Below are 16,296 nucleotides of genomic sequence, written 5' to 3' on the forward strand. Positions count from 1 at the left end.
AGAGAGGCTGAAATAGCAGGGTTATAAGGACAATGAGCATCTGGGGGCAGGAAGCCATGAGGTGGAGACACTTAGTGAGGGAAAAGAGGTGGGGAGGGCTAGGATGCTAAGGCGACTCGGATGTGTGTAGCAGGTGCTTATGACAATGAGGGAGCCTGGAGGCCAGCGTGAGCTGTGGTGTGCTACCAGGCACCACCGATGGCTCCTTTCTGGTAGAGGGGAATTAGCTCCACAAGTTCCTGCGTTAATGCTGGCTTTTGGCTAAGCCACCAGAATCTGGTGAAACAGAGTCTCCTTTGGACTGGACACATGGCAAATTTGCACTAGTAAAAGCAGATCCTAGCCTGGAATCTTCAGAGTTGCGTGTTTGACTTAGAACACCCATAAAGCCTTACAACTTAAAAAGGCCTGGGGAGGGGGGGCGGGTCAGACAAAGGCAGATAGTGGTGCTGTTGTGAGAAAAGTCGGGGCAGGAACTCATGAGTAGTGGGAGGGTTGCCCCTCAGTTTCCCTTGTTGGGAACAAGCACCTACCATTTCTTCTTCAGACTCCATTTAATCATAGGGGAGCTGGGGGATCCCCAGAAGCTGAACAGCTTTTGTTGTAAGGAGACAGCTTTCTGAGTCCAGATATCTCAGGGACAACGTCTCCATCTTACTGGCAAGATGAACTAAGTTCGAGTTCTCAGGCTCAGGAACCTATGTTTATCCTGACTGATGGAGACGCCCTTGCTCAACAGCTTTGTGTCAAAATGTGACTGGACAATGCCGCAGCCCACACCGCTGCCCCTTGATTTGTCGTTTCATCCTTTACATATGTTGTAAATGTCCTTTCAGGGTCACAGATCGTTCAGTATCAGCCTGATTCCAATAATTTTTGTCACCTGCATTGATCTGGCTGTGTTGGATTAGAGTGGGCCCCACAACACTTAACCAAAATAACTTAAGTCCTCAAAGCTGAGCTCTACTAATGTGTAATGGGCATAGTAAAAACACCTTTTAGACATGTAAAGATACCTCAGTCAGGATCCCCACTTCACTCAAGGCTGCACCTGATAACCAGAACCCAGTGACGTCACTCACGCTACAATCAGACAGTCCTAGGACCCCGTGACACCCACTGGACAGTACATAAGCAGAGACCAAGAGCAATGAACGCTCTGCTCTGCAAGTCTCCAGAGATGCCACAATGATTTCCACTGGGGGCATATCTCCCCTGCCTCCTCAAATCAGAGACATCACACAGGTGAACGGCCTTGGGGAGATGGACTTAGGACCGCAGTTAGGAATTTGGAGTGTGAACCTTGTGTGATGACCCTCGGCATAATAAAATATAACGTGCTGTGCCAACTCTGTCTACCTTCTTGCTCGCAACATAACGGCTCACTGCTGGAAAGGTATGGTGACCCCATCCTTCTAGATAAAGGGGACAGGAAGGGCGCATGCGAGCTCTACTCTCAGAGATATCGAGTCCGTCCTCCATAACGCTCGGTAAGTGGCTGACTCACACCAACCATAAAACAGAACAAGCGGACTACAGCTCAGAGGACCTGCCACCAGGCGCATGCAAAAACAGAGCGAGTGCGCCTGCGCCTGAGCCACGTGACCGCGGGGGGACCGCCCCCTTCGCCGGGCTCCGCGGCCGGACATGGCGCAGGGTGGGGTGGGCGGCGCGGCCCCCGCGGTGCGCCGGAGACCTCCGGGTCCCGGCGGGAAGGGGCTGAAGGCGCCCGGGGAGCGGCGCCGGCTGAGGGCGGCCGTGTCGGAGCAGCTCAGCCGCGACGTGCTCAGGTAGGAGGCGGGGCGCCGCTGCGTCCCCCGGCGCGCGCGCGCGCGCTCTCGGCTCGCCCGCCTGGCACACCCCCTCTCTCCCCCTCCCCTTTCCCCCTCCTTCGCCCCGACCTGGGGACCTTGCTGCCTGCCAGAGGTTCTGTCCAGGCCTCGAGAAGTCTGCCGTGTGTCATTTTAAAAGGTTGTAAGAAAAATGATTCCGTTGGGAAAACGAGTGTTTATTTGAAATGAAACACAGAACAAACGTGCCTCTCCATGGGGCAGCGCAGAGTCTGCCGTTAAATCTAACCCTGTGCTCTTACCCGTAAAAGCATCATATGGCCAGGTGGGCAAGATGAACCCAGTCCACAACTATTGGGAAGCAGCAACAACAACACAACACTGGTGTACTTAAAAACAATCCTGACAAGTGTCTCTGCTGCGCAATCCTCCCGTCTGCCCAAGTGGTCAGACTTGCGGTGTCCTCTGTCTCTGTTTAAATTTGTTCGAAGTGCAGTCTCGGGGGCTTGACTTAAGGAGGATAGCTTATGTGAAATGCGTTTCCTAAGGTGTGTTTAAAGTGATACACATCTGTGCAAGACCGTCTCGTCTTTGGACATCAATTGGCCACACGTGCTTTCCAAGTGTGGGAGCGGTCTCTCGCTGGAAGCGACGTTATTTCTGTAACAGTGTAGGTGAAGGGAACCAGGCTCAGGTACTCTGCACGAGCAAGCACTATATGCTTCTAATCTCTGAATCGTTCCTTTGACCGTTAATCTACAAAACTTTCTTTGGTTTGTTTGGGTTATTTTGTTTTCCAGACAGGCTTTCTCTGTATAGCCCTGATTGTCCTGGAACTCACACTGGGGACCGGAAGCAGGGAGCCATCTGCCTCTGCTGGGCATTAAAGGCCTGTGCCACCAACGCCTGGCTTTATTCTACAAATCTTCATGTGTTCAGCTGTGGAAATTCGGAGAGCCTCACTTTGGGCTCATATGCTCCCGGAAAAACTGAGGGTCTCTTTCCTGCCTTCATGGTCTCGTTAACAAAATAATTTAAAAACAGACTCAGGAGACGAGCCTGGAAGCACGAGGAAGAGAAGGCCTTGCCTTTTCTATGAGGGTCTGAGAAAGCTGGTATGCTCCCCGATGAGGACAAGTGCCATGTGATGCATGCGTGATTTCCAAAGAAGATGAGAAAGTCCAGAGAGTCTGGTCCATTGTCTGAAAGGAAAGGGAGCTATGCTTTGAGTTAAGACTCAGAAAAGTGGACAGGTTGCTTTCTCCGGTCAGAGGAATCTATCATGCAGAGATAGAACTCAGACACAGTTTATATCCAGCCAAAAGTATTGGCTGGGACTACACTTAGGTATTTGGGAGTATTTAGAGCAAGGGGCTTTTAAAGGCGAAAAAACCACTTCCCTAGTGTCTTGCTCTGCAGCTGGGGGTCGGGAGAGGGGGTTGGTGCACAGGGAGTTAGTTAAACAAAAGCTAAATTAGCCGGGCTCCTAGAAAAGAGCTGGGTAATAATATTTCATGGGGTTCTCTATCAAGAAGACCAAATTCTGATTAAACCTGAAATGGCCTCCAGGAGGGACCTCTGTGCTGTCTTGTCATGGCTGCACTGAAGGGTGGGTTTCTGGGGAGGAAAACTATATTATCTCATTAATATTCCTTCCCCAGGGGGTGGCGGGCCAGCACGTGGCACGTGGTACCCGGGTTACCACAGAATTTCTCTGTTTAACATGTTCAGCCAATGTTGGCTCAGTATACTGTCCATTTAAATGTGACTGTGTCCTGGCTGGTTTTAGGTCAATTTGACACAAACTAGAGTCATCAGAAAGATGGAACCTCAATTGAGAAAAATGTTTCCCTAAGATCCAGCTGTAAAGCATTTTCTTTAGTGATTAATGGGAGAGGCCCCGGCCCATTGTGGGTGGAGCCATCCCTGGGCGCGTGGTCCTGGGTTCTATAAGGAAGCAGGCTGAGCAAGCCAGTAAGCAGCTCCCTCCATGGCCTCTGCATCAGCTCCTGCCTCCAGGGTCCTGCCCTGCTTGAGCGCCTGTCCTAAATTTCCTTTGAAGATCAGTGATGTGTATGTGTGAGCCGTAAGTATATAAATATGTTTCTAAGCTATAAGTAAGCCCCTTTCCTCCCCAAGTTGGCTGCTTTCGTCATGGTGTCTCATCGCAGCAATAGTGACCCTGACTCAGACACACTGTCCCATCTGGAAGACGGCCGTGGTTATGGCAGACAACATGGCAGAATGTGACAGTGGATAATAGGGTCTTCTCTCTCTACTTCAATATTTGGGCTGGGTTCTGAAGGCAGTTTAGAGAACTGTTGGTGTTTCTTAAAAAAAAAAAAAAAAAAAATCAGAACTAACATCTAGATCTTGACTTTGAGAAAAGAGAAATTAGGAACAAAGAAGTCATGTGGTAGTTGAGGGTTCCATACTGGAAAAGGAAAAGTTACAAGGTGGTTGCTGAATGCCTGTGGGTGAGCCGAGGGAGGGAAGAACAGGAAAGGGCTCCGGATCTTAGGACAGTCGGAAAGGAAGTATATGGTGACTATGCAGGAGGCTCTGTCCTGAACACAGCTAGAAAAATGCATGTGAAGAGATGAGCTGAGGAGAGAAACGGGACCAGCATGTACAGCTTAAAGGTTAGCAGCACCAGTCGTGCAGACCCAAGGCTGCTCGCCTTCCCCTCCTGTAGCCAGTCAGCTCTTGTTTTGTTATTTATTTATTTATTTATGTTTGTTTGTTTTGGTTTTGCTTTGTTTTTGAAACAGGGTTTCTCTGTGTAATAGCCTTGACTGTCCTGGACTCGCTTTGTAGACCAGGCTGGCCTCGAACTCACAGAGATCCACCTGCCTCTGCCTCCCACGTGCTGGGATTAAAGGCGTGCGCCACCACCACCCCGGCTTCCAGTCAGCTCTTGTTCTGTTACCTACATGTATTTTAATTTCATCCTCTCTGCCGCCACTGACCCTACCTGGATCAGGTCCCTGTGTCACTTGTCTGTACTGTGAGGTAGTTTGTCGTTCTCATTTCAAGTCCCAACTAGTGGCTGACAGCTAAAAGACAAACATGCCATGCCTCAGACTATCTGCTAGGGTCTGTCTTTGCCTCCTTCACGTCTGTAACCATAGAGTCAGATAACAGGACGTGGCATTTGCCTTTAAAAGCCCTTTACTCTGTACCATGCCCGAAGCACCCTATGGATCAGCCGGTACTCGAGTTATAAGGAGCTCCCTCCCAGAGATGGTATTTAATAAACGCATCTTGTAGTCTTCTGTCATGTCTGACTGGGGTGGTTGGGGGGTCAGGGTCAGGGAGTGTATTTGCTGTTAAACCATCACACTGTTTAATTTCCAGCTCTGTTTTCGCTACTCTGCTTAAAACTCCAGGGACAAGTATTACGTTTTAGCCTTTCAGGGGCTTTATGTTCTGATTACAGTACATACTTAGAAAATGTTTAGTAGTAACTGAACTTGAGGTCTGAGGTGCTTTTACGTAGGTCATGCTGTGATCCGAATGGCTTCTCCAAAGCTCAAGTTGGACTTGAACTGTCAGTTGTTCTGTCACTAACTGTCAGTTTGTCCTTAGTGGTGATTAGGCCTTGAATGATCTACTTTTGTGGGTGAAACTGGGTCCCTTGTAAAAGAGTGAATTTGGGCTAGGGAGATGACGCGGTCACACTGCTCGCTGTTGGAGCATGGAAAAGGTGAGAGTTTAGTGTCCCAGCATACATAAAAGCTGGGACTGTGGTGGAACACGCTTGAAGGCAGACAGGACGCCAGTCAGCCTAGCCGAACGAGCCACGCCAGGTTCAGTGGGAGATGCTGTCTCAGAGTAAAAAGTGCGTAGCTATTGAGGAGGAGACTTGACGTCAGCCTTTGACCTGCACACATGCCCTCTTCTGGTCTTGCTTCTGGTCTTGCTGGCTCTTACTTTCCACCAGAAAAGGTGAAGCGCGCAGGCCTTTACCAGATAGTATAGCACCTTGAGATCAGAAGTTGCTGGCCTCTAGAACTGTGAGCCAGTAAACTTGTTTGTTGTAAGTATCTTGTGTGTGTTACACTGTTACAGCAATGTAAAATAGACCAAGGCAGGCCAGAACAGGAGCTAGCAAAGAGAAAAGTGGAACTGAGCTAGGCGGTTGCTGCAATATGCTTTTCCTCCAGCTTTTATTACTGCATGAGTCAGTAAACACTCCTAAATGTTTACAATTTTTTAACATATAGAAAAATTCAAGATATACTTGCAGCTAATACAAGTGGTTTTTATAAAATAAAAATCTATCTATCTATCTATATGTATGTATGTATATTCACTTGTTGCCTATTTAAGAAAAATACACAACTACTCTGGTTATCGTGTGTTGTGAGCAGGGCTCCCTGGCTCTGACTGGGTTTGGGGCTGCGGGTCTGAGTCTGCAGCCTCAGGCTCTGGTGTGTCCGAGACCCAGGCATCTTGGGAGCACACTTGGGGCCTCTGACATGCCAGGCTGGTGAGCTCAGCTGGTGCCTCTTGGGACGCTCCTGCCCTCACAGTAGGAGAACCAGGGTCATCGGGGTGGGAGAGAGAAACAAATTGGGTGCATAATTGGGGTTTTCAGCTAAAATGTAAGAAAACACACTTTCGTTGTTTGTTAAGCTTTGAATACATTTGATTGCAGCATATTGTGTAGCATGTTATAAATCGAACACTGGAGGGTAAGCATGTCTAGAGAAAACAGCCAGGTTTGGGGCTGTTATGGAGTGGCCCTCTATCACTGTGAAGAGGAGGCGCTTCTGTAAAGTTACCTAAACAACAGGCTTGCCGCATCACAAGCCTTGAGCTGGGCGGTAGTGATGCCTTGAATCCCAACACTTGGGGGGCAGAGGCAGGAGGATTTCTGTGAGTTCGAGGGCCAGCCTGGTCTTCAGAGTGAGTTCTAGGACAGCTAGGGCTGCACAAAAAATCCCTGTCTCGAAAAACCAAAGACCAAAACAAAACTCAGGCCTCTAGAGTAGGGAGTCTGTGCTCAGCATAACGCACTTTATAGAGCTGTAGGTTACCTTCCTGTAACTCTAGTATAGTTACCTTAGAAAATAATCTCTGGAAAAAACTGATCAAGCTAAAACCATGTTTGCAAGGTTTCAAAAGCTTCTGCACTCCGAAGCACTTGTTTTCCTTAGTGTAAATGGGATCAGTGGACAACCAGACACGGAACTCTCTGCACACTGATGCTGCATTGTCCTTGGCCTTTGGGAATTCATTATCTAGCGGGAGAGACGCATCTAAACAACAGTGACGCAGTGACAGCAGTGCTGTAGCAGTGGGATTAGCTTGGTCTTAGGGGAGTTTGAATGTCTGGCAGTTTTCCAAGCTTTCCGCTGTGGTGCATGTCACACTCAGGGCGTGGTCCTCCTGTGGTGCTCCGCTGTGAGGGCCAGGCATGTCCTGCAGTACACACGTCCTCTGAGAACCCATAACTCAATGACACTGGCGACTGCACGTACAGAGCAGAAATATGTAGTACAAAGAGGCAAGTGCAAGCCGGGCGTGGTGGCGCACGCCTTTAATCCCAGCACTCGGGAGGCAGAGGCAGGCGGATCACTGTGAGTTCGAGGCCAGCCTGGTCTACAAAGTGAGTCCAGGATGGCCAAGGCTACACAGAGAAACCCTGTCTCGAAAAACCAAACAACAACAACAACAACAACAAAGAGGCAAGTGAATGAATTATGGAATTTTCTAATTTTCAGTGTCTGTAAACCCGAAGTCTGGGCTTTGCCGTAGCTGTGTATGTATGTATACATGGGGATTCCAGTGGGTTTACACCCTCAGTCTGTCCCTTTGAATAATAGATTAAAGCATGATTAATTCTGTTTGGTTGGGGTGGGAAAGGGCAATAAATGTCACATTCCTGGCATCCAAGGCTGCATTTCAAACGTGGTGGGCAACAGAACAAAGTTACTTAGCTTCCAACCTGAACTGCCTGTCTGCCTTGTCTCTGTTCACGTCTTCCTTGTCGCTGTTGACCGCTGACATCTTTGGTTCAGTTTTAGTTTGATTTTTGAAGAGTTCGTTCGCTAAGAGTCAGAAGCCAAGTTAACATCACAAAACTCAGGAAGGCGCAGTTTAAAGGAAAGTCGGTGTGGGTGTTGTGTTAGTCAGGGGTTCTGTTGCTGCTGTGGGACACCAGGCCCAACAAGCAAGCTGGGAGGAAAGGGTGTATGTAGCCCACAGGTCCACAGCACAGGCCATCACTGAAGGAAGTCAGGACAGGAACTCACACAGGGCAGGAACCTGCAGGAAGGGGCTGATGCAGAGGCCTTGGAGGGTGCTGCTCACTGCCTTGCTCCCCATGGCTTGTTCAGCCCCTGCTCTTACAGAACCCAGAACAGCTGCCCAGGGACGGCCCCGCCCACAGTGGGCGGGGCTCTCCCCATCAAATACCCTACAGCTGAGTCTTGGTTTTTTGTTTGTTTGTTTTGTTTTTGAGACAGGGTTTCTCTGTGTAGCCTAGGCTGTCCTGGACTCGTTTTTGTAGACCAAGCTGGCCTCAAACTCACAGAGATCCACCTGCCTCTGCCTCCTGAGTGCTGGGATTAATGGCGTGCGCCACCACCGCCACAGTGAGTTTTATAGAGGCGTTTTCTCAATTGAGATCCTTCTTTCAGATGACTCCAGCTTGTGTCAAGTTGGCATAAAAATAGCCAGGAAAGTAGCATAAAATGAGGTTCACTACTAGAATTAAGAAAATAACTAGAAAAGAAAAAAGAAAATAACAAAGATTTTATTTTTTTCATGAAAAAAGTATAACTTTTAGAAAAATCAAAGCAAGTAGTGAGTGTAGCGTTCTTTAAAATGAACTCAAGCCAGCCCAGTTTTTCTATTTCTATAATGTTGATATCTCCTACCTTTATATGGGTGCTGGGCATGGAAGTGGGGTCCCCAGCCTCACGGGAGGCACTTTCACCGTCTGAACCATCTTGCCTTGATTATTTTGTTATTTATGTATTCCTGAATATGTGGTTGTTTTAAACCTGTTCCCTATTCGTGGCATCACTAATTCAACTATAACTTTTCCCCTAACAGGCTCCTAAGTGAAGAAATCCACACAGACACCGTTCTGTGTGCCAGTGGCGCCCTGTTCAGAGCGCACAGGGCAGTCTTGATAGCCAGGGCCCCTGGCTTTCATTCCCACATCACCGGACACGCGTCACACTCGACAAATGAGCTCCTTCCTGTGGACAACGTTGACGCTTCAGAATTTCGAGCATTTTTACAGTAAGTTCCTCGTCTGCTTTCCTCTTGCATCTGCATCTGATATGCAGTTGGCTTTTTAAAAAAATGTGCGCACGTATTTCCATCATATACTTACTCTAAGGAAAACCTATTTATCTGAATTGTTTTGTTAATATTAGAGTTTTAGTATTGGCAAAGGCAGACTCAAGACTGATCCACAGCCAGAGGTGGGGTGTGTGCCTGTGATCCCAGCACTCAGAAGGCTGAGGCAGGAGGATCATAAGTTTGAGGCCAGTCTGGATTGATTAGAAAAACCCTGTCCTTCATAAATGAACGAATGAAACCCTGTTGCAAATGGATGAATAATTGAAAAGAACAATTGATCCTGCACTAGAGGTATAGGTCAGTGGTTAGTGCATGCAATGCGTGAGCGAGGCCTTTAATCCTGTCTAGACTGGCTTTGTAGACCAGGCTGGCCTCGAACTCACAGAGATCTACCTGCCTCTGCCTGCCTGGGTGCTGGGATTAAAGGCGTGCGCCACCATGCCCAGGTCAAATATCAATCTTAAAAGGTATGTCTTCCCCCTTAGTGGGCACACAATAGAGTTGTGGTAAGTACAGGCTAATCAAGTTTCACCAACCTTTTCTATCCATGTGGACTTCTCCTGACCCTAAACCTGAGCCTGACCCTGACCCTGACCCTAACCCTAACCCTAACCTTTTCTATCCGTGTGGACTTCTCCTGACCCTAACCCTAACCCTAACCCTAACCCTAACCCTAACCCTACCCTAACCCTAACCCTAACCCTAACCCTAACCCTAACCTTTTCTATCCGTGTGGACTTCTCCTGACCATTTTCATCCACCCTGTCTCCACTGTGTGACACGCTGAGTCATCATGTGGTCAAATGAGACAGCTGCAATGCCCTTAGCACAGTGTCTGGCGCAGATGCTAATGGGTATTCACAGTGGTAGCTGCAAACTGTACATTTAAGGGAAAATCCTGGCAAGCCAGGCACAGTGGCACATGCATTTAATCCCAGCACTTTGGAGGCGGAGCCAGACAGATGTCTGTGAGCTTGAGGCCAGCGTGGCTTACAGAGTCTCAGGACAGCCAGGGCTACACAGAGAGGCCCTGTCTGAGTTGGGGGCGGGGGAAGGTGGTGGAGAGGAGGGAGGGAGGGAGGGAGGGAGGGAGGGGAACCCTGGGAACTGGCTAGAGGTCTCTGCAATAGGGAAATGGAGAAGTTACATTAGCAATAACTTTTATTTGCCGTCATGAAAAGTGATAGGAAAGAGGGCTGGAGAGGCGGCTCGGAGGGTTAGAGCGCTTGTAGGTCCTGCAGAGGACCTGGGTTCAATTCCAAGCATCCACGCAGTGGCCCACAACCATCCTAACCATGTCCAGTGGACCCTCCACCCTCTACTGACCTCTGTAGGTACCAGACACACACGCAGTACGCAGACAAAACATCCATCTGTATAAAATAATATACATAAATACATATTTTTAAAAGTCATAGAGAAGAGGCAGGCTGTGGTGGTACACACCTTTAATCCCAGTACTGTGTGGGCAGAGGCAGGTGGATATTTGTGAGTGTGAGGCCAGCCTGTTCAACACAGTGAGTTCCAAGATGACTCAGGGTATGGGGTGGGAAGGAAGCTCTGCACTTGTCCTGTGTGCAGTTTCCTTCAGCTGCAGTGTCTCAGCTGGAATGCGGAGGTGAGAATAGCTGGCTTTGACCTCGCTCCATGTCACCATGCCCCATAGGTGGCATTTAGTCATGCTGTACTGGTCATGAGGTGTGTGGTTAGGTAGTGCCTGGTAGATGTGGGCTTCATAAGAGACGCCTCAGCTGTGTGTCTCATGGAGAAAGTGTGTATCATATGCTGCCCTATTTGGTTTTTTAGTAGATTACATTGAAATGTGTTATTATCATAAAGGCTAGAGGGCATGTTATAATAGAAAACATATTTAGACCTTCTTTTTCTTTCTTTTTGGAGACAGGGTTTCACTGTGTAGATCAGGCTGGACTCACACTCACGGAGATCCACCTGCCTGTCTCTGCCTCCTGCATGCTGTATTAAAGATGTGTACCACAGTGCCTACTCTGATTTAGACTTTTTAAAGAAAGCATTTTGATAAAGTAGAATTTTGAATTTCTGCTGTATGAAATTCAGTCATTTGTAAGTTGCTTCGCTTTCTAGCTTTTGCCCCATCCATAAGCTCCTAAAGCTCCTTTATGTTGCCCCCCCACATGCGCTTGTTACCATATAAACCAGAGTCTAGAACGCTGTGTGACCCCATGACCTCAAGGTTAAACATTTACCTTTCGGTCACAAAATATCTTTGATTTTCCAAGAAGGTTTAACATTGTGTTTATTGTGAGAGTGTATATGCATGTGAAAGAGAAAGAGAAAGACCTTAGTATTTCGGTTTAACCTCAGTAACTGAGAACCGCTTGCACAGAGTGTCCCTCGGGTCAGCCCCTGACACAGCACAGAGAAGCTTCCCTGGGTGGCCCTGTTTTCTCTCTGCGGTGGCTCTTATGACGGGGGCAGGAAGTGAGCAGGGGAATTCTTCTTTCTGTATTAGCTGTATTTTCTGCATCTTGGGTGGGTATTTAACCCAGGGATTTGTTCATGCTAAGCATACATTTTACCACTGAGGTACTTAGGACTGCAGCTGTGTATTTATTTTAATTAATGTATTTCTTAAGCGGTGATCTTGCTATGCTGCCTGCTCTTCCCATGAGCTCTTGGGTTCAGGTGATCCTCCTGCCTGAGGTTACAGCAGGCATCACTCAGCTCTAGCCATGTGTCCTTTGAAAAAACAAATTTCTGAGATTATAGTTACAAAACTTAACCATCTACTCTCGATGCTTTGGTACCCAGAGTCTTACTGAGTTTCTTACTACTTCAGAGCAGAGGCTGCCCTTCCAGGGTCAGCTGTTCCTAGCTGCAGCAAATGACGTGCCCTGAACACGCCTTTGGTTCGCACGCCGGCCAACCCTGAGTCCATGGACATCTGGTCCTTACGTTCCAGTATTCTCTTCGAAACACCCGGGCCAGGCAGTGGATGCAGGAGGCCAGCCCTCCCTCCCGCCCACTTCCGCCTGCGCCTAGTCCTGACCCTGTTCCCGCACCTGTGCCTGAGCCCGCAGGGGCAGAGGAGGGAGGGCATCAACTGTTTTCCTCTAGCACATTTCTCCTTATTCACCTCAGACAGAGTTCCTCACTAAATCCGAAGCTTGCCAATTTGGCTGGGCTGACTGCCCTGCAGGCTCCCAGGATGCACCTGTCTCCATCCCCCAACAGTGGTGTTGGGCATGTGCAGCCATGTTCAGATCTTTATGTGTGTTCTGGGAAGTGAACTCAGGTGTGTGTGCAGCCAGTGCTGTTCCCCACTCAGCCAGCTCCTCGGCCCCCTAGTCATCCATCCTACAACTTCTCCAGTCTTGCGCTTTCACTGGAGAGTTCCAGGTCTGCCAGTTAACACACTTTACATCCATGACCACCATGGTACAGAATGTTTCTGTGTAGCCCAGGCTGGCCTGCAGCTTGCTAGGTAGACCAGGCTGGCCTTGAACTCACCAAGATCCTCCTGCCTCTGCTGGGGTTAAAGGTGTGCATCACCACCGCCCGGCTGAGGGTGTTTCTTATACTACTAATAAACCGTGGCCTCTTTTCTTTTCTTATCAGTTTGTCTGCTTTTAAACCAGCAGTCCTGGCCATAGACAGCTAGGACACAGTCCTCTTCCTTTTGGGGAAAAAAATTGTAAAAGATTTAAATCATTAAGAATGTGGCAAAATTTACCAATGAAGCCATCTAGTCCTGGTTTTTGTGTGTTTGTTTCTCTAGTTTGCAGGGTTCCATGCATGTTAAGCAAGTGCTTTGCTAACTCTCAGCACCACACAGCCTGAGTGTGGTGATGCACGCTCATAACCAGAGCGAGAGGAGGCGAGAGGAGCAGAGCTTCAAAGGTCACGATCTCTGCTACATAGCAAGTTCAGATCCAGCCTGGGGTACAAGAGACCCAGTCTAAAAGGAAAAGACAAAAAAAAAGAAGAATCACCTTTATTTTAATTAACATTTTATATTTTGGTTTTTTAGGGTTGTATATTCATCAAACAAAAGCATAAAAAACTATGAAGAGGAAATTCTGAAAAAAATGAAAGTGGGAAGTGTAATGCCAGAAAAGGAGGGTGACGTCAGCTTTCAGGAGTGTGGAGATCTGTCTGACCATTTTCTTGGGAAGTGTGACATCCCAGAGGATACCACTGGTGGAGGTGACTGTTTTCTTTCCAATGGTGAGGTATTTTCCTGGATTTTTATAAAACCTTGTAGCCATGTACCTAACCACGCTCTGTGATAGGGAAAGCCGTGATTGGACAGCTGCTCTCCCAGCTGTGCTGAGGCTTGTCCTGCTGAGCACGGAGAGGGGGAGCGCCGCTGTGGTCACTCTCCATGTCCCCCAAGTGACTAGAGACTAATTATTACAAATGCATTGACACGTGATGCCACAGCTTCTCCTCAGCCACTTCAGCCTCGGTGCTACGGCCTTGTTCTAGTCTGTTCCAATGAGAGTAGAAGCTTCAGCAAACAGAGAGCGAGTTCCAGCACAGCATATATATTCCTTAAGCTACCGGGAAATATAAAAGCTGCCATAGCATGAAAACTTTGTCATGGGGCATTTGAAATGGTTATAACCTAATAAAAATGATAGCCGATTTTACACGCCAAATGGTTAAGAAACATAGATTATTAGTAATGTTATTGTAAGTAAATACTCCAGTGCATATGGTATTGCATCTTGAAAAGGATTGACTGTTCAGTGGTGGAAATACGTGTCAGAATGCTTGCAGATTGAGAGTTAATTATTAATTGATGGAAAAGATTAGCCAGATTCCAACAGGGGCTTGAGAGTACACCTTACATTGTTTGTGGACCACCTGGGTGCCAGTGAGATGCCGCCAAATCCATGAGACACTGTGGTGAGGCCTCATGCCACCCCTGCCTGTGCCATGAAATTGCACTACAGGAAAAAGCAACAACAACAAAACCACCAAATTAAGAAATGCTAAGAATTTACTGCATAGGAAATGATCCTGTAGTATCTCATTACTAGTTGTTTTGTGAGGAGTAACAGCCAAAGTAATTGAATCCTGGCTAGAATTCTTCCTTGTTAGAATTCATCATACCCAGTTATGGATAAGTGAGTAGATATTCTTGATTTTGATATCATCCTAGTCATGTGTTTAATCTCTTTTAGTCTCTCAAAACTCTAAAAAGCAGCTACCAACTGACTTAGTTGTTTTGTACCCAGAGACTATGAGGAACAGAGGCCACACAGAAGAGTGGACAAGTTGATAACTGGTTGTCCAGCTGGTAGAGAGGCCACACAGAGGTTCTCTAACGCGGCCAGCGAGCCAGAGTGGAAGAGGCGCATTCCCTCCTCAACCCTGTTCTCCGTTATGGCAGGAAAACCCTTTAACCCCTGCGCTCCGAGTCACACTCCCTTTAATTGTTTGCCATTTTCCCCGAAAGAAATGTGCTCTGTCACCTCTCTATTCCCGTACTGGCCTTAAGCCCTGGGATCTCACTCCAGTCATTTATGACATATTTTAATTGCGTACCTACTTTGTGCTACGTTTAAATATAAAAGGAAACGAAACAGTCCTGCCCTGAGTCTATTGGAGACAGAACCAGGCGGGTGCAGTGTAGGTTGTTCAGGGAATACAAGTACCCTGAAATTTTACTCCCAGAGAAAGTTTCACAGCACATGCGGCTTCTTTTCCTATTGTTCTGTGTTGTTCTAGGGATGAGAATTAGTGTGTGCTGCTGGGCAAGTAGTCTAACCCAGGCTCCTTCATGTCACTTGAGAGAGCATGTCGCTAGTTGCCGAGGGTAGCTTTGAGCCCACGCTGAAGCCCATGCAGCCCTTGCACTTGCCATCTTCCTGCCTTAGCAGGAGGCCCTGGCCTGTGCAGCCTGTGCCATCAGGAGAACCGTGTAGCCAGATCCCTAAGGAAAACAATGAAGTAATGCAGCCAAGCCGCTCGGAAGGATGGTCCAGGCAAACCGCTGCCCTCACAGCGGCTGGGAACAGCGGGAAGGCGGGCGCGTGCGTACAGGGAGGGATGCAGGTAGAGATGGCCTGTGGGAAGCACATAGGAAGGTAACTGTGTTTATCCAGAGCAGGGTAGTTGGAGAGTGAAAGGCTTGCTGCTAATATATTTACACCTTGTCATTCACAGAGAGTTGGTCCCAGGGTCTTCTCCCACCCAGCATACCAAAACTGTTGATGCATTGTGCTACAAGCCCCTAGCACCCCACTCACCCCCCACCTCCATTGCCTTTCTAACGGCAGTCTACACTTGGTTTATTTCTACACCACACTCTCCCTCACATGTCCAGCCCGGGGCCGTCCTCACCTCCAGACTTGGCACATTCAGGCTGTCCAACAGTCTGACGCTCGCTCTGCCCGTGGCATCCCAATGACGGCTCTCTTCTCGGCACTCTTACTCGAAGCCACCCCTTTCAGGAAACCCTCTCCAGGTTTAGAGAGAAGCTTCTTTATGCCTGTGACCCCATCTGTGCTGCTTCTGGTTTTAATGCTTTCCCACCTGAAGGCCTGACAGGTCTCCGCACCTTCTCCTGATAACGATGATCTATTCTGAGTTAGCTCCTTTCAGGGCCAACCATCCAGGCCCCTCTCTCTTCCTTACCTAACTAACACTCCATCTCTCAGAACCATCGGCTGGCCATCCTTCAGGGGTGGCCTGATTCATGAATCGTTCCTTGTGCAACACAACTCAGGTAAATTTATTTGTTCTAAATTTTTTTCTTTTAAGCCGGGTGTGGTGGCACATGCCTTTAATCCCAGCACTGGGGAGGCAGAGGCAGGTGGATCACTGTGAGTTTGAGGCCAGCCTGGTCTGCAAAGCGAGTCCAGGACAGCCAAAACTACACAGAGAAACCCTGTCTCGAAAAAACTAAAAAAAAAAAAAAAAAAAAATTTCTTTTAGCAAACTATCTGATGAGGACTCATCACTTAACAGGATATCAAGTCCATGGAGTACAAACTACAGTGAGAATTACATGTTCCACTGGAAGGATCCAGAACCCCACTACTCAGCCATGCACTGCTACACTTCAGCCCAACTTGATCCCCACAACCTATTTTCAACAAAGCACCATGTACCCAGGCCAGACCCTATCGGGCTGAGACACAGCTCTGTGGAGGAATGTGACAGACAGAGAGGCTGGCACTGTTGGTCAGGCCTCTTA

The 16,296-nt window shown here is 48.2% G+C and overlaps 1 protein-coding gene across 1 annotated transcript in view; it reads left to right on the plus strand.

Moving 5' to 3' along the window:
* Window positions 1-1,647: 1,647 nt before the first annotated feature.
* Btbd8 (BTB domain containing 8) overlaps window positions 1,648-16,296 on the plus strand; it is a 62,613-nt gene continuing 47,964 nt past the window's right edge. Inside the window, exons 1-3 of the mRNA XM_051170565.1 lie at window positions 1,648-1,790; window positions 8,856-9,047; window positions 13,120-13,316. Of these exons, the coding sequence (XP_051026522.1) occupies window positions 1,648-1,790; window positions 8,856-9,047; window positions 13,120-13,316 (532 nt within the window). The remainder of the gene's footprint in view (window positions 1,791-8,855; window positions 9,048-13,119; window positions 13,317-16,296) is intronic.

The sequence above is a fragment of the Acomys russatus genome, chromosome 28 (assembly GCF_903995435.1).
Source record: "Acomys russatus chromosome 28, mAcoRus1.1, whole genome shotgun sequence".
NCBI lineage: Eukaryota > Metazoa > Chordata > Mammalia > Rodentia > Muridae > Acomys > Acomys russatus.